Consider the following 19201-nt stretch of genomic DNA (forward strand, 5'->3'; position numbering starts at 1 on the left):
CTGTCTTTCGCGCAACACAACACATTCACAAAGGTCTACAAATGCTCCTTCTATTTTCAATTAAACAACAAACAATTAATAAAATGATTCGATAATGTAATCTTAAAACAGTAAAGATCAACTCTAAAATAGTTACAAAGAACTTAAGACTTGTTGATGGGTCTGTCGCTGCCAGCTTCCTCTTACGAGCCAAATCTTCAGCAGTAATTTCCCTAATCACGGTAGGACGAGCCCAACCCAAGTACCACGACATGTATCTCTCACTATCTTCATGACCTTCGGTCACCTCGTCCAAAAGACTCATATCGATTTTACGGCCACGTCTATTGTCCCAATGTTCTAGAGCTAGCGCTGGAACGTAAGCGACGGAAATAATTTTTTGGGACGTGCTTCAGTCATTCCTTAACACATTAAAGAACGTCCAATCTTCATCGAAATGAGGTTCTTCTTGGACGTAACCCAACTGTCGCATTACCCGATGTGGATCGTACATAGAATATCCATGGGTGATCCGTAGTATAATGCAACATCATCTCTCCTTTGGATCAAATTTTTATTTCTAGCATCTCGATACGGATCAAATGTTACCTCATCCGCAGTCAAATTTTCAATGGTGATTCGAAGTTTGGTAAGTTGTTGCTGCATTTCCTTATCTTGACCACCCTTAAAACTGTATCTTTGCGCTCTTGGCTTATCAACCGCAACATTCTCATCCACTTTGATATAGGAGTTTCCTTTGAACAAGTTAGGGAAGTGCTCATATATCCAAACCTATGTAAACACAAAGTTTAGTAAGAATATTATCTTACTAGAATTTTGAAAATATAAATGATTTAGATAATAAAATTACTTGGAAGAGATATATATTCCCGTTAACTTGCTCAGAGAGTGACTAGAACCCTTTGTCAACTCATTTTTCAAGAAGTCAACCACCGCAGTACCCCAAGAATACTCATGCATCTTATCTAAGGGATCCAATAGTTGCATATAACTTGCGTCGACCAAGCTTCCGGAACTGTCGAGGAAGATACATTTGCCCAGGACGTATAGCAAATAAGCTGACGCGGTAGCATTGACTCGCACCGAGTTCACCCTTCCTTCCTCATCAAAGATTTTCTTGGTCCCAGATAATGTGTCCTTCAACTGCCTCAGATTAAACTTCTTACTTAGACGACCATCCTTCTTCACAAGCATAGACTGCGTCACAGTCTGATCCCAACCAAACAATTTCTTACTCAACTTGTAAATCTTCTCCCAAGAAATCTTACTATCGAAGCCCTCATTGACTGCTTTTCCCTCAACCTCGAGGCCTAGAATTTGATGAGCATCATCGGGGGTTACCGCCATCTCACCGAATGGGAATAACATTGTATCAGTTTCTCCGTAGAACCTCTCACAGAATGCCGATACGGTAACTCTATCATGCTCAATATTCGAACTCTCCACCGCAGGCCATAACCCGGAGTTCTTGACAATCACTTTCACCTCCTCACATTCATCCTCAAGATCCCAATTCTTAGTCACTGAATATGAAGCTTTGCGCCTCATGAAACGGATGGCATGCTTGTGATCTTAAATACCAAAAAAACAAAATGAAAAGAAATACAAACACTCGACGCAAATTTAAGATAGATACACACTTGAATATAAAACAAAGACGTATTGAGATTACTTAGGATAGTATTATGGATCGCACATGCCCATGAGTCTTTGTATCCAAAAAGAACATTTCCACCATCTTTTGGGGTGCCCTTTGGAGTCTCACCTGGTTTCAGTTTAACCATCAAGTGACGGGGAGGCATGTGGGAATCAGCTGGTTTAGTGATAACCCTCTTCGGTCTTCCTGTCCAGTTGAAGTTGAAGCTTGGGTTTGTTGAATAATAGCTAGAGTTTGTTCTCCGTCTTCTTCTTCTTGTTTCACTGCCTCTTCAACAATTTCTTTTTCGATATCCTTATCTTTATCTCCATTACCATCATCATCATCATCGTCATCATCATCATTATTACCTCCTCCAACATTAGGCATGTCCTGATCACCATCATCATCATCATTTTTATCTCCTCCAGTAGCCGGAGTTCTTTCATCAACATCATCATCATCACCTCTTCTACCAGATGGAATTGATTGGTCTTCATCTGGAGTATCGTTTGAATCACTGGGTTCCGATGGTGGTTCAGAATCATTCGGTACACGGATCTTGAGCGTTCCCGGCACAACGTATGCCCCTCGATTTGTTGAAGTCAAGAGTTTTTCACCAACACGAGGAGGTCTTGAAGGAGGACTAGGAACTTTCATAGCTTTGTTCTTTGCCTTTTGCAACCTGAACAAGAACAATTAAGAAAAAAAATTATAAGTCGGCAGGGTCGACAAATATAACCTCGCCGGCTACACAATAGTCGGAAGGGTATACTAAATAATGCATGTCGGCTAAAAAGCAGCCGGCAGGGTATTATTCACATAACCTGTCGGTTTATAACAAATATGAACACAGTAGATACAAGGATTTTCCACAAAACCAGTCGGCAAGGTCCATTACCCACACATTGCCAGCTAATAAACAGCCGGCATGGTCAATTACCCACACATTGCCGGCTAATAAACAGCCTGCATGGTTTTATCCAAATACCATTCCGAATTTTAAAATTCAAGGCATCAGGAGGCGCAAAAAACTTGAAATACATCCGGCAAGGTAAAAATTTATAACCAACCCGGCTAACAAAAAAAAATGCCGCCGACAGGGTCCTAGGTTGAATACCTTTCCGACCCTGCAAGTAGCAGTTACAGTTACTAAACAGCCGGCAAGATCTTCAACCTAATAGCATGCCGGCCAACCCTAAATATGAAAAGTCGGCAAGGTCGTGAAACAAACATCTTGCCGGCTAAATAACTGCAAATTCAAAGATTCGATTTTTCTGACCTAATTTGACATGCAAACATGAAATTGAAGTACTGGAGTGAGTTTAAGTAGGCCCTTACTTTCTTAATCGCACCATCTCTTCTGTTTGAGCGATTTCAATTTCTTCTTCTTCTTCAACCGTTTTTTTTTCTTCACTTTCTTTTGAACCAAACTTGCAATTCTAGGGTTATACTCATTGGGTTTTCTATTAGCGTCTTTCATACGACTAGGTTTCGGCCGTGGTGGCTCTTGAAGATTAATCGGAGTCTTTGAATCGACGATTACGACGAATTAATCGACGAGTTTTGATGGTGGGAGGATGGAGAGCCGGTATGGTTGTGGAGGAGAAGAAGAAAAGAAGAAGAAGATGGAATGAAAAGAATAAAACTGATTTAGGCTAATTAGAATTATATAGGGTAAGGGTAGTATCGTAATTACACCCATATTTGATCTCCCCTTAATAAGACACTATGTCCATATAAATCTGGGTATACCCCAATCTCGCCAGATTCTGATACACGTCCCAAGATAGCTTTTCGACTTAAATGGGATTACTAAAACATAAAGTCAACCTTTTGTGACGCAAAATATTTTTTCCCTAAACCACTTCTATTCCGGTATTCAAACACCCTAAAGCCATTTGTTTTGACTTCTGCCCCTTCTCAACCCAAATATGCCTACTGTCTGACTCACGGACCCACTAGAATTTGTAGGGCCACCTAAAAGGAGAAATGTCTGCTTCTCGGAACCTTTCTTCAATAAAGCCTGGCTGAGAAGGCCCGACTCCGAACGGTCTCTAACGTCTCTCTTACTCTTTCTTCTCCCTCTTTAATCTTCTGTATGGGGATCGTTGCTGGGTATTTATACTTTACCTAATGATTTTACTTACACTCAAATTAAACCCATTTGAATTGTAATTCCAGAAAGTGCCCGATTGAATCCCCAAAATATGTATTTACTTTCTCTCTAAAAAATATCTTCTACAGCTGCCTGCGAGTTGTTCGATGAAACTCCTAATCGAGCGTTTCCTTCTCTTACCTAATTTCATGCTGCTTACAGAATTTAATCCTTCAACGGGTAAGAGTTAGAACGGAGCAGAATTTTTTATGGTGGGATTTGTTTGTTTTCATAAATACGCAGCAGAATCCCTGACCTTTTTCTGTAATCTGTGTACACATTCAGGGTTGATAACAAAAATTTGGGCAATGCATCAATGGACTGAAGGCGCCTATCGCAGGGGATTTGGTCCCGGGTAATCCTCTTGACATATTTGCTAATACTCTCAAACAACACGAACCCGAAATGCATTCATGTCAATTCAAGTTAACTCTTTGTGTGTATCTCCTTAATTTGGTCACAAAAATATGAATTAGTTGGTCGAAAGTTGGACTCACAACACTGCATTTATCAAAGAAGTTTGCAATAGTAGATAGGTGATTGCTTAGGAGAAACTACTGGATTCCACCCTCCGATGTCGAAACTACTATTAATTGCACATGGCTCTGTGACACAGAAAAAACACATCCTCAGCAATGTATGTGGCATTAATTGTCAACTGCGACACTCTGTACCTAATAAAATGTTTTTTATGTTCTGATTCCAATAGGTATAATGAATTATATCTTTAAACTTATCTCTACAGCTGTAGTAAGACTTTTCTGTGCTTGGTTAGATTCAATCAGATTTTATTGCGCTTAAGCAAACAACTGCATTTTTATTTTATTTCAAGTTTTAATAAACGGATATCTTCGTGGCTCAAACAACCTAGTCTTTAATTCAACACAAATCTGAGATTTTATAACATTCTGGTTCTTTGCTCTTTTCTCTGATTACTGAATTTCCTCAATTATCAGTTTGTTACTTAACTTTTTCTCATATTACCTTAATCAAAAAATAAAAAGTTATGGCAGCATTGGAAGAAATTATTGTTACTGGCGCAACAAGTTTATTGAAAAATTTGGGTTCTATTGTTCGTGGCCAGATTGATGAGGCGTGGGGTGTTCAAGATGAGCTGAAGAAGCTTAAAAGCACCTTGGAGACGATTGCGGCTGTAACTTCTGATGCTGAGAACAAACAAGCAAATGACGCCTCCGTTCGACTTTGGTTAAGATGGCTCAGAGATGTTGCATATGATGCTGATGACATTCTGGACGAGTTCAACTATGAAGCTATGCGTCGATCTGAGATACACCGCAAAAGAGATCAGGTACTAAACTTCTTTTCATCCTCCAGCACTCTTGCCTTCCCTATTAAGATGGTTAATGAAATTAAATCTATTAACAAAAAATTAGATGAAATTTCAAGTACCATGGTCAAGTTTCAGTTGCAAACATCTGATCTTGATGCTGATCTAATGAATGAGCAGCTATACCGTCAAACTTTTCACTTTGTAGATGAAAAAATTGTAGGAAGAGAGAGTGATAAAACAGCCATACTAAAGATGCTAATGAACTTCGACAAATCACGTGTAAATTCTAGTCGAGAAGAAAATGTTTCTGCCATATCTATTCTGGGTATGGGGGGACTTGGGAAGACCGCGCTTGCTCAGCTGGTCTACCAAGATGACTCCTTAAAGAAACACTTTGAAGTTAGGGCTTGGGTTTGTGTATCTGACGATTTTGATATCTTCAAAATCGTAAAAAATATCATTGAGTCTATCACAGATAAAAAGTGTCCTGATATATCAAATGTGAGTGTTTTGGCTGGTATGCTTCAAGAAAATCTGAAGGGAAAAAGATATATGCTAGTCCTAGATGATCTGTGGAACGAGAATGCAGAAGACTGGGAAAAGCTTAAGGATCTGCTCGGTGTGGGTGCTCATGGGAGCAAAATCTTAGTAACAACGCGTAACAACATAGTTGGGTCCATTGTTAGGGGTATAATTCCACCTTACAGTCTAAAGTGCTTATCCGTGAACGAATGCTGGTCTATTATAAAAAACAGAGCATATTCTCCCGGTGGCGCATTCGAGACTCCAAGTATGACAAAAATAGGAGAGGCAATAGCTAGTAGATGTGGTGGGTTACCACTTGCTGCGAATATTCTTGGCAGTCTTATGCGCTTGCATAAAACCAGGAATGACTGGATGTTACTCCTAGACAACGATAGTTTGAAGACAATAGATGCGAGAACTAAAATCATGTCTATACTAAAATTAAGTTATGATAAATTGCCCTTGCATTTGAAACTTTGTTTTTCCTATTGCTCTTTATTCCCCAAGGATTTGAGGATTAAGAGGAAAACTTTGATTCGCCTATGGATGGCTGAAGGGTTCCTTCATCCAACTCATGGTGAAAATCGAATATCACTAGAAGATGTTGGCAACAATTATTTCCATTGTTTACTGGCCAATTCGTTTTTCCAAAATGTCAGAAAGAATCAGTTGGGCGACATCAAAACATGCAAGATGCATGATATCACATGATCTTGCCCAGAGTGTCAATGGCGTTCATGATATCAAGATTGTGAATTCCAATGAAATGGAATCTATCTCTGAATATCGCCGTTTGCAGTTAGTTTTAGAAGAACAAACATCAAAAACATTTTCAAAAGTCTGGAAAACAAACAAAAAATTTAGGTCTGTTTTTTCGCTTCAAAATGATCATTTGAGAGAACATTTACTTTGTTGCAAGAATCTGCGGGTAGTTTATTTTCTCGGTCGGCATAAACTAGACATTTCTTCAATTTTTAAGCATAAGCATTTGAGGTACTTTGACCTGGCTTATTGTAGTTTTGATGAAGGACATGATGTGTCTATCAATAAACTTTACAATTTGCAAACATTAGTGCTTCAAGGATGCAAAAATGTTAGAATGATTCTTGTAGACATCGGGTCTCTGAAGCTATTAAGACAACTAAATCTCTCGTATTCGGATGTTGAAAAGCTACCTGATTCTATTGTCAAGCTTACTGATTTGCAGACAGTAAATCTACATTGTTGCGGTAGATTAGTAGCCTTACCTGGAAATATTGGGTCTTTGAAAGATTTTAGAGAGTTGAATCTCAAATGCTGTGAAAATTTAGAAGTTCTACCTAAAGAAGTTGGAGCATTGACACGACTAAGGTGCCTGGATTTGTCAGACACTATGATCAAAGTATTACCTGAGTCATGCATCAGCAACCTTTGCAGTTTGGAGATAATAGATTTCGGAAATAAGTGTGCCATTCCCAAAGAAATAAAAAGTTGGCCAAAATTGAGATTTCTCAAATATTTTGGTAGGAAAAGGAATGAAATGCCTAGAGGTATAGAAACTCTAACATGCCTTGAATCATTAATTTTCTATGTGGAGAAAAACAGAGACACCATCTCTTCTAGCGGTGGTGGTAGTGGGATTGAAAAATTAGCCAACTTGAATTCTCTACAAGTATTAAAGATTCTCAATCTGGAGTTTGTGAGAGATGGCATTGACGCGAAGAAAGCTAAGTTAAAAGATAAGATGAATCTTCATGGTTTGTGTTTAGATTGGCAATCCACTTACAAAGATGATGACGGTGAAATGGTGTATGATGATGACAGTGACGATGAAATGACGCTTGATGAGGTGTTGGAGGGTCTCGAACCTCACATTAATCTAAGAGAGTTTAAAATACATGATTTTCCGGGATTAAAGCTTCCGAAATGGATGGGTTTATACAATTGCCTTCCTAATTTAGTGAAACTAGAACTTTCGGTTTGTTATAGATGTGAGAAACTACCAGCGCTGGGAATTCTCCCATGTCTTAAGGTTCTTCTGATTGATTCTATGAATTCAGTGAAGTCTTTGGGTGAAGAGTTTTACTACGAGCATGAAGAAAAAGAAGAAAGAATCGGCAGCAGCAGTAGTAATTCTAGTACTAAAAATGCTCCTGAAATATCATTATTCCCTTCGTTGATTCATTTGAAGATCCAACATATGCCAAGACTAGAAGAGTGGGTTGCTCTCTTCCAATTTATAGTTCATTCCCTTCCCTTGAAAAGCTACAAATCGAGTATTGCCCAAATCTGAGAACCACACCAAAATCATTTCCTTTTCTCAAGGAATTGATATTAGATGACACCAATAACAAGGCGGTAACTTCAATCTTTGCTGCTGGAAGGCTGACATCTCTCATATCCATTTCTATACGGAAAAATCAAGAGCTAATATATATCCCTTTGGGGGTACTACTCCGAAGCATTACTCCAAATCTTCAAGAACTATGTATCAAGCATTGCTATAAGTTTAGAGGTTTTCTTGAAGATGTTGATTACAACAACTACAACAGGAATGGTGGTGATGATGATGATGATGATGATGATGAGGAGGAGGAGGAGGAGGAGGAGGAAGCATTTCTCCCCGCTCCTTATATCAACTCCAACTCCAACAATAGAAGCGATTCTCTCTGCTCATTAACTTTGATGAGTTGTCCTATTTTAACATTACTCCCGGATTTACGATCACTGAAAAATCTCCGTGAGTTGATGATATTGAGGTGCCACAAACTGGAAGAGTCAATAAACTACGATCTGAAGACTCTTATCTTGCTTGAAGAGTTGTGGTTTGATTTTATTCAAAGCAAATATGAGCATCCAGAAAATCCAGCTGATGAATCATTACGTATCGAAAACAGGTCCCTTCTCTCTTCTTTATATCATTGTCTTGATTTTGTTACCAAGATTAATTGGAGTTTTACTGCTTTCTAAACAGCTTCTTGGTTTGGAAATTTATCTTTCGATGACACTGCAATTGTAGGTATAATGTGGATTTCTGAATAGCCTCTAAGTTTCGAGTATCGGTTGATCATCACATATACATTCAAATGGAGACTAAGAAACTGGATGGCGGCAATAGATGGGTGATTAGTTTATACAAGGATTTTTTACGATATTAATATATGTCTAACTTATTCTCGTAATAGACTAGAGTTACTCTTCGTCTGGAACTGAACATAGAGTTTTATTGATGAACCAGAAGGAAAATGGAAGGGGCTGGAAGAAGAGAACCAAGAAGGTTTTTGAAACTTTACACAGATCAGTGGTGATGCCTTATTTGGGATTCTCAGCCGTCTGTTTGCAGATGGCATCCAAGAGTTCAGTGATCACTTGGGTAATTTTTTCTGGGACATTTTTCCGTCTTCTTTTTGCCTTTGCAAATGATTGGTGCCAACATAGCTTGGATGGCAGTCACCATAGTGATGCTCATGGGGCTGAAGTCTTATTCGTTTTTTTTTTTTGTTATTCTTTTTGTCAGAAATGGCCAATAACTTCTTTAATTACTGCAAGAACTTTGATGTGCAGATAAAACTTGTGGGAATTTTCTTCTGCCAAATACCATAATCATAACTTTTTTCGTTGTGCATTTGTTGTACAAAATGAAAATTCTCATGTGTTAGTTACAGCTCTGTCGTTAAGAATCTTCTGATGCAGCTAGCTAATTAAACTTGGAGTTTGAATTGATCAATGGGATCACATGTGCTGGACTTATTTGGTTTGCTTGCCTTTGCTTTGTTGAAGTGTATGTTGTGCTCAGAATTAAACTTTAGCTTGGTCTCTGTCATGGTTTACCTTATCAGTCAATTTCTTCTCAACTCCCTGACCGAACCAACATCGTCAAAGACCCTGTTACCTTTGAAATAGCAGCAGTATGCTGTATTGCTTCTTCTAATCCCGTATTCAAAATGCCCGGACAATTCAAAATCTAGCAACTGCCAAGAGGAATGGAGAGTTCAGCTGATTGTGAACTTACCATTTCACAGTTTCTTTCGTTCCGGTCTAATCCAACATAGAATTTTCCAGAATGGAGAACATGTAGTGCTAGCCCTGAATTTCAGAACCCAAACATAGAATTGACATGATGAAAATACAGTAAGCAGATTTTAACGTTTGAGGAAGTACAAATAAAAATGTGGGGGAGATAAAGTTTTTGTCCCGAAATTCTCCTGAGGAAAATCGGACGGCATATAGGAGCTGCCTCTCAGCATACCGATGTGTTTCTTTTAGTGCTAGAGGATTTTTGTCCCGAAATATCTTCAAAGGAGGATCAGACGGACTTTAGGAGCTGCTCGGAACATTTGGATGTGTGCGGTAGAAGTGGGTCCCTGTTGTTTGTTTCAATCGGTGCATTCTTCGGTGGGAAAGCCGAAATCAATCTAGCATTTCCGCATCGGCCGTGATAGACTTACCGAGCTTGTACACCGAGAGGGAATCGGACAGTCCAATCCTTCTCAACATCGGGATAGGAAATGGGGCATGAGTGGGCCCCAATCTCCTCTCACACGATGCACCAATCATTTTTGTTTTTGTATTCAAAAGAGACTTCATTGCTCTTAGTTTCTTTTAGCTAATAAATCAATCTTGTTATAGGGGCGTCAAGTTCCATTAAAGTGACGGCAAGCTAATAAGACAAAAAAGGGTCATTACATGAGTAATTCAAGTGCCCCTTATAAAAAAAGATCTGGAAATGACTAATTAACCCTTATTGTTGATAATCAAGATTAGTGTTCATAATCAAGCTTAGTGTTGATAATCAAGATTAGTGTTGATAATTAATTTTCACTTATAATAACTCTAAAATCAGATTTTTAGATTTATAATAAAAAAAAAGTTTAGAGGAGAAGAAAAAAAAAGTGATCCCGATTCAAGATGTTGGTCCCTTTTGGCAACAATTAACATTCCGTGAAACAATTTTTGATCAACAATTTGGAGGAACGTTTGCCGATACCGAGATTGGAAAAGCTCTAGCCGAGAAATATGCTACACTAAGCCAAGGGCAAAGGCAAATATGGTTGAGTAACTTGAGAGATTTCGTATATCCACAATTTAGGTATGATATCAAGGAATCACCAAAGGGGAAGAGTAAGGGGAGGCCTCCTACCAAAACAAAGAGGTACGTACGAAATAAAAAAAGCAAGGGAATTGGCGGAAGAATCAAAGAAAAGAGATCCTTCTGGTTATGAATGGTTGAGAAAGGAATATGAAGCGGAGGATGAGATGGACGACGATGATGTTCAAGGTAGAAAGAAACGAAAAAGAGGTCAAGCGGATAAAGGAGAATCAAGCCGTCGAAATGTACAACAAAAATGTATCGAGCTTCCTACTCAAGAAAGTGCAACAAGCAAAATTGATGTTAAAGGAAATGGTCCGGTATTTCGCTCCAAAGAACTACAAAGAAACAAAGTTATAGTTAAAGGAAATGGTTGCAAATAAAGTGGAAAAAAAGATGATGGATTTAAAGGTAAAGGTTCCAATGTCGGTCCCGAGGTTTCCTCCCAAGATAGTTCAATAAAAAGGCTTTTTGGTAAAGTTGGTGTTAAACAATTAGCAAGGAACAATGGAAAGAGTCCGATGGTTGAAAAAAATCCGTCAAGTGGTGAGAAGGAGACGATTCATCTAAAAGGAGTGCCTAAACCACCACCTGGAGACGAGAATGGTTGATATAGCCAGAACGATTACATTCTCTATGAATATTATCTTCGTTTTTTCCCCGACTATATTCGTGGTTATATCAAGGCCACGGAGGATGTTCATGGTGATGGGAAATGTGGTTACCACGTCTTCGTGGATCAACTTGGACCCTTTGAAGACGCGAAAGGGTGGGGTTGTGACCAAGTTACTTACATAAGGAAAAAATGCTTAATGGAACTACGTTGTTACCGCGATTTCTATAAGCCGATGATGAGAGTTTAAAGAAACGAAACCAGTGAGGTGTTAAATGAGAGCTTCGTGGAAACGGAAAGGCGGTTAACCGGCAATATATGTTTGACGAGACAATATTGGATGCACATGCCTATATGTGGCCAACTACTCGCCAACGCATTCAATTGCGTCATTCATTTAATCTCCAGAGGCATGAGCCATACATTTGCACCAACAAGAATACCTTTTGACGAAGATTTGTCAATAACAAAAACAGTTGTCATGGGGTACGTGGAATTAAATCATTACATCGGCCTCTGATTGCATGAAGGAATCCCATTACCTTCATTGTGGAGGAAATTTGGTTGTGACGGTGAACTCCCCAAGACTTGGTGCAATCGATTTGAGAAAAGGATTGAATTATGGAAGGCCATAATGTTATCTATGCCGAAGCAATTCATAGTTATGACCGATGATGAAGAGGATGCTTAAATGTTTTAAAGTCTTGGAGAAATACATTTTATATTTTGTATTTTGGTATTTTTACTAAATGTGATATGATTAAAAGTGACAATTTCATATCTAGTTGATTCACGTTATGAATGAAGTATTTTGTTCAATTAATATATATCAAATCCAAGTATGTTGAGCTAGTATCCATATGAGGCAAGGTTTCAGGATTATGTACGGCTGGTAACTAGATTCAATTACCAACCGTAACTAGCTTCAGAAACAAATTTTAACTGTCATTGTCATTTACTGTTGGTCTCGATAATACCGTTACCAACCGTAAATGATCCTGACACCAAATACAAAGCAATTATAAGTAATTTAAAACCATTAAACCATGTTTATTACTAAACCAACACTACAACCATTAAACCATTACAAATATAAATGACATTACAACTCATTCATTCATGCGACTTAAAAGGATACTAATAACCGGGTCTAGGAGTGCGATAGAAGTCTTTAAGGATGTTGAAATGAGGTAAGTATTGAAAATTCGACCTTTTCCATCGTCTCCATTCTTGAATATAGCTCTCTAAAACTTCAGTGTCAGTTTCACCCCTAAATCTTATTTGACCCATAATACGAACCAATGCCATAAATTCTTGAACGTTATCCCGAATAGTTCCATATCGAACATACAACATAATTCCATCGCGGTGATTAGGGTTACCTGTTTCGGAACAAAAGTTTTCAGAAAGAGTTCTCAAATAACTTGTACTCACAAAACCACATCGACGTCGTTTTTCTCCTCTTTTTGGATAGCATAGAACAAAGTTGCGGCAAATACATAAATCTTCTTCCAAAGTGAATTCAGAGTTTGGAGCCATAATCTAGTTTAATGTAAGAGACGATTCATGTGGAGGTGTAACTTCTAGCAAGGAGGATAAGCATATATATATATATATATAAATTCTTAAATAACGGATCTATTTTTTGAAAATGAAGTTGTTGAAGGTTTCAACGGCTATATTTTCAAATTGCACAATGACATGTCAGTGCAAACAGTTATTTTTTTGTGGGAAAAGTTGAGTTACGGCTGGTAACTATAATCAACAAATGAACCGTAACTTTGAAGAAATTTGAATTCCATAGTTACGGTTGAAAACTGTTTAGAAGTTACAAACTGTAACTCTGAAGAAAACTGTATTCCAGAGTTACGGTTGATTACCCGCGTAGGTTACAAACCGTAACTCTGCCAAAAAGAAAAAATACAGAGTTACGGTTGGTTACATAAATACTTACGAACCGTAATTGGTGAGATCCCAAAACTATAAGTTCCGGAGTTTTTTACGGTTGGTTAAGGTGAAAGAGTTACGAACCGTAACTTAAGATACGGTTGATCTCGATAATTAGTTACGAGCCGTAACTAAAGTTTGTGAAAAATATTGGTTTCAGTGTTATTTACGGTTCGTAACAAAAATTAGTTACTAACCGGAATTGGCTCTGTAACTTAAAATTGTCAAACAAAAACTGTCACAAACAAATAACTTCAAATTCATAGATAATATCCATAAGTTCAAATCCATAACTAAAACAAATAAGTTCATAAGTTAAATTCCATAAGCTAATATCTATAACTAACACACAATTATTAGTTTGTCATAATATCCATAAGTCGAAATTCATAACTAACCACACACAACTAAGATAAATCCATAACTAAGCATGGCGGCCACCACGACCCCTTTTGTTGGTGCTACCACCACCACGAGTTTTAGGACCATCACGACGACCACCACGACTACCGCGACCGCGACACCTCTTTGGCTAGTGCCCACACCGTGCACCTCCTCTTCATCATTTGTCTCTTCGCTGCTAGGTGAAGGTTAACGACGGCTACTACTCGCACCTCCAAGAGAGTTTCCGCTCCTCTTTAAGCCTCTTTCTTCCTTGACCGACTCCTCGTATAATTCTGCCATGTTTGGATTATGCATGTTCCTTATTTGCTCTTGCAAGATCTTTTGTTGAGTAGGTTTAATCACACAATTACGACGGATGCATGAAGTCATGCTATTTTCCAAAGCTTGTCCTCGCTCTTTCTGTTCACATATCAAAAACAGTGTTAAGAGATTATTTCATAATAATCATTAATCTTCAAATCCAAAGTCATGAGGATAACAAAATTACGTACCGACATGAAATATAGCTTCTTCCAAGTCAAACCAAATAGACCTTTTTTCTCTTTAGTCTCGCCGACCGCCGTCCTTTGAGCAATAACCTCTTGAATATATGGCTGGGCCTCCGGATCATTATTGATCACGTATGAATTACCAAAATGAGAATATCAAGACATGTAATCATCAGCGGCTTCTTTCGTGTTGTTACAAGGAATTTCCTCTCCCGATGCGAGTTGGTATGTTTCTTGATGGCGGTTGTTCCAAATTTCAACCGTTGGAGTTGGGCTATAGTTGATTACAATGGTGTGTCCTTTTGTCTCGGATCCTTGCTTGGATAATTTGAAGTTTTCTTTGATAACCCTTTGTTGAATATGACCAATTTGGCATAGAGTTCGACGAGGATTGGTCATAACGTAACCTGTGGGATGATACAATGGTTCGTTGTAGCCTGCGGTCTATGTGAACCTACGAACATCAACTCCATTTTCAATCCTCAAATAAGGCTCAAAGATAACATCTTCATCAGTGAAAGCATCTATTTGATCCCTCATGTTAATGAGATTCTCCTCTTTGTTCCTTAGTTGTCTGCCAGTGAACTTGAACTTCTTTCCCGTAGGGCCATAATCATGTTCTTCCCATTCAGTAGGAGGTCTCAGGCTCGGAAAGTGGTCATAAACCCATGCCTAAAAAATAAATTAAGTATAAACAATTGGCACATGACTAAAAATATAACAAACTAAGAAAAATGTAACCAAACTTACCATTAGAAGCGCAACATTCCCGGCAATTTCAGTAGCTCCAACCCTGGAGGCCTTTCTTAGGCTGTCAAGTAAATACGCAGGGGTTGCAGTGGCCCACGAATACTTTTTGATGTTGTCCAAATTCTTCAACAGTTGTAGGTAATGAACATTCATCCTATTTTCCAATTTATCGGGAAAGAATACGGTCCCAAGAGAATACAACAAATACGCTGTGGCTGTACGCCTAACACTTGTTTCATCCATCACCTCACCTGCCCTTTCCTTTGCTGATGTTCCTTCAAACTTGGTCCTCAAATTCTTCAACAATAGCTTTTTTATGATTTTTGGTTTATGTGGTTCAGAAGGGTCATAACCACCAGCCAAATAAAACTCCATCTCAGTTTCATTTTTCTCCCACCCAAGTGTTTCTTGAACAAGGATGTAAAGGTCATTCCAAGACATGTTTTTGTCGAAACCTTCAAACACAGATTGTCCTTCAACTTCAAGGTCAGTAATTTGCTTCACATCGTACGGTGTTATTATCATCTCTCCAAATGGAAGATGAAACGTGTCGGTTTCAAGACACTATCGTTCCCTGAAGGCAGATACCACAACACTATTGGTGGGCCCGGGAAAGCGTATAAAATTGAAGCGAAATGAAACGGGCCTACAGTAGTACCGCAAGTGCACGGTCGTCAGTTGTAGCTCGTGCAAGTACGGGTCGATCCACAGAGACTGGGTGTGTTTGGAGTTCTCTAGCTATTTTGGGCTCTAATTTGTTGTTGGTTAACTATGAAGCCTTTTGGGCTTTGGGCTTAGGGTACCTTTGGATTATAGGCTTGCTTGATAATGAAGTGAACTGAGCTTGGGCTCAGTTGGTCTTGAAGTGCACTAGGCTTGGCCCTTGAAGTGCACTGGGCTTTTAATTGAGTTTGGGTTTTGACCTTATTCCCTAAGAATGAACTGGGCTTCATTGAACTGGGTTTGGAGCAGTAGCAGCAAACAAGGCTGGGCCTGGCAGGAGCACAGCAAGGCTGGAGAAGTGAAGGCAACAGGAGCTGGGAGCAGCAACAGGAAAAGAAGTAGCAGCAGCAGTAGCAAGAGGAAGGAAAGCAGCAGCAGCAGCAGGGTTGCAGGGCAGTAGCCAAGGCAGCTGAGTAGCAAGGCAAGGAGAAAAGAAGAGATGGCAGTGAAGTAATGGTGGCACTAAGCCAAGAACAGTGAAAATTGATATAGGAAAAATGGACAGTGGAAAATGAATAAAAACAGTGGCCAATGGCCAAAGGCAGTGATGGTGACAAAAGAAAGGCAATGGCCAAGGGCCAAAGGCAAAGGAAGAACAGGGCACAAAACAGTTATGAAAGGCCAAGAGTGAAGAAAGAACAAGATACAAAAATAAAAAGGCAAGATCCTAGACATACAAATGGAATGGGAGGAGAAGAAGCTTGTCCACTGTTTTGCTCCTAGAATTGACTGTCTTTTAACAGCACAGTCAATCACAAGCAACAGTGGATACTAAATTCCCCCCATTTCTCAATGAGCTCAACTTCCATGGATTCTAAACTAAACTTCTACCACTAACAGTGAACAAAACAGGGGATTATATTAACACTAACAATGACAAAACAATGAGGATTAACAGATACAAAACAACCTAGCATGGGCAGTGCATTAACATCAAATTAAACATGAAACTAGAAATTAGACTAAACATGGACAGTGTATATAAGACAGTGAAATTGATGAAGAAATTGAAGTTGAAAATCAAAAGAAATTGAAATTAGACATTAGCATGGAATTATCAGTGGGATTAAAACAACATGCAAACAAGAAATTAACATTAAATTAAAACAGTAACAAGCATAAATTGAAATTGAAATTAAAATTGAAAACTAAAATTAAAATTAAACTAAAAATTATCCCAAATTGGGGGAGACTCGGCTAACCCAAGCACACTTTTAACATCCTACATCAGTTCCTATTTATAGTTTACAACAAAACCCTAAATTGAAAATCCCCAATTTTGCAAACCCTAATTTTTAAATTCCAAATTAAACTCACTGATTTCTGAATTTGTCTCCCCTGTGCTCGACCCATGCTTTTTCTGACCTTCCTGCTCCTCTCTCATGCTTCAATTGACGCCTCTGCAACCCTATCTCGAGTTATTTTACTCACTCCAAAACCTAGGGTTTCAGTGGTTGTGAGATGGGGAAAATAACTAGGCTAGGGAGATGGGTTTGAGGTGTTGTCGGGTGGTTGTGGTGGTGGTGTGGTTCGAGAAGAAGGTGTAGCTGGTGGAGGTGATGGAGTTGCAGAGCTCTGCAAATTTTTGGGAAGAAGGGGAAGAAGAGCTCGAGAGAAGAATGGTTTAGGGGCTGTTTGTTTTGGGGTAATAGGGTTCGGTTGCTAGGGTGTTGAGCGGGTGTAGCGAGTTTTGATGAACAGCAAGTAAAGAGCGTTGGATGATCCCATATAGATTGAATCGAACGGCTACGATGGAGAGGTATGTGGCGACCGTTGGATTATGAGATACAACAAAATTGACGACACCAGATGGAGTTAGGTGTTGTAGTGTTAAGCGGAAGTATCGAGGTTTGATGCGCAGGCAAAGAAGCGACCGTAGGATCTAAATGTGATCTAATCTGAAGGCTTGGAATTTAGGTACTATGGTGTTTTGCAGGGACTTCAGATTTTGATGAACGATGAAGAAGCGACCATTGGATGATGAAATGGATCTGATCTAACGGCTGAGGATGGAGGCGGGTATGGATATAGAAAATGGGTTTGGGTAAGGGTTTTGGGCCTTGGGTATGCCAAGCCCATATCTTCTTTAAGAACAATTCTTCCTTCTTGAGCCCATTTCTACCCTTTTGGTCTTGTGCACAACATTCTTCGCGGCTTCCTTGTGTAATTCCTCCCGGCTTTTCACTACTTTTCTGCTCTTTTCCGCTCTGCTATTCATCCAAACTTTATTTATTACCTAAAAATGCAAAATTAAGTAAGAAAAATATTTATTCTTGAAAACAATGAAAATACAGAATATAGGATAAAATGTAGAATTACTGCACAAAAGATGAGTTAAATGCCAACAAAAAGGGATAAATATATACATTATTTGGCACTCATCAAATACCCCCAAACCTGAATTTTACTTGTCCTCAAGTAAAACAAAACTAAGGAAATCCTACCTATACCACTGTCGCTGGTCTCTCGAATGCATTTAGCGTATGCACTAAGCCTTTTAAACCACTAAGTGTCCCTAGTGGACGAGTTGAAGTCTCGTGAAGGTTTGCTTAGAACGTACCTACAAAGTTCTAGGTCAAAATATAAGCTCAGATTCCATCAAATGTGACATGTGCAAGTCAGTTAAGCTCACAGCAAAAATGGAGATGTCAATCTAGCTATCGAAGGCACAATCCTAGCACTGATAACAAATAAAGACATGTGATAAGAGTGTAAAGTGTATCTACACATGTGTAAAGAAAGATCGGATGTTATGACTACTAATCACCAAGAGATAGTTTCTCAGGCTAAGAACCAAGGTCGAAATCTAGCTAGCTGTCCGGACTTTACGAGAATTGTGAATGAGTTGGAGGTATTTCACAATTACTCGCGTTGTACATCAATGGCATACACCCTTCCTTGCTTATTACAATAAAACAAAAGATGACTCTTTACATGACTCTTATTTACATTGACTACTCTCTTTTATTTTTGGAACAAGAGAGGATGGAATTGATAAATACTTGATTTTTTTTTTATTTTTTATTTTTTTTTCTGAATATACATCGTTTTTTTTTTTTTTTTTGAAGAACTTGAAATTGATTTTTACATATGGTAGCTCTTTTGATACAAAACAAAAAACAAAAAATTACATGACACTTTGCAAGAGGTAGCCCTTTTTGATGCACCCAGTTAAATTCGATGGTTGTCTTTCTTAATGTAACCTCCACCTTCTATCCCAACCAACCAAAGAACAAGCTAGTCAAGTTTCGTTCAGTATTCTAAAGTGATTGGCAATCGTGACTTCCTATCAAACACCTTGAAGATCGAGGCCATACATGTATTGGTAGATCGTGCGCGTGCAAATTTCTTATCACTATGTGAATTGTGCTAGAATCAGGGTGCCTAAATATCTAGACTAAGACTCCTAATAATTACATATTTGCACAAGAGTCAACATTTCAAGGTAAATGAGCTCCATTTTTATGATTTTTTAATTTTTTAATTTTTTATTTTGATTTTTCAATTTTTTTTTGGAATTTTTCAATTTTTTCAAAAAGATTGAGTTTTATTTTCAATTATGGCATATTATCGTGGTATCTACTCTATACCCCCAAA

General features: G+C 38.6%; 1 protein-coding gene across 2 annotated transcripts; it reads left to right on the forward strand.

Moving 5' to 3' along the window:
• The first annotated feature begins 3710 nt into the window (after nucleotides 1-3710).
• LOC113294468 (putative disease resistance protein RGA3) lies at nucleotides 3711-9171 on the forward strand. 2 transcript variants are annotated; one of them, XM_026542857.1, is made up of 6 exons: nucleotides 3711-3974; nucleotides 4080-4149; nucleotides 4879-5103; nucleotides 6818-8486; nucleotides 8609-8711; nucleotides 8828-9171. In XM_026542857.1, the coding sequence occupies exons 3-4, from the start codon at nucleotides 5068-5070 to the stop codon at nucleotides 7880-7882; spliced, it is 1101 nt and encodes a 366-aa protein (XP_026398642.1). In that variant the 5' UTR covers nucleotides 3711-3974; nucleotides 4080-4149; nucleotides 4879-5067; the 3' UTR covers nucleotides 7883-8486; nucleotides 8609-8711; nucleotides 8828-9171. The 2 variants fall into 2 exon arrangements, with proteins under 2 accessions (XP_026398642.1, XP_026398641.1); XM_026542856.1 differs by having other exon boundaries at nucleotides 4879-8486.
• Nucleotides 9172-19201: the final 10030 nt, after the last annotated feature.

The sequence above is a fragment of the Papaver somniferum genome, chromosome 7, assembly GCF_003573695.1.
Source record: "Papaver somniferum cultivar HN1 chromosome 7, ASM357369v1, whole genome shotgun sequence".
NCBI classification, from domain to species: Eukaryota; Viridiplantae; Streptophyta; class Magnoliopsida; order Ranunculales; family Papaveraceae; genus Papaver; species Papaver somniferum.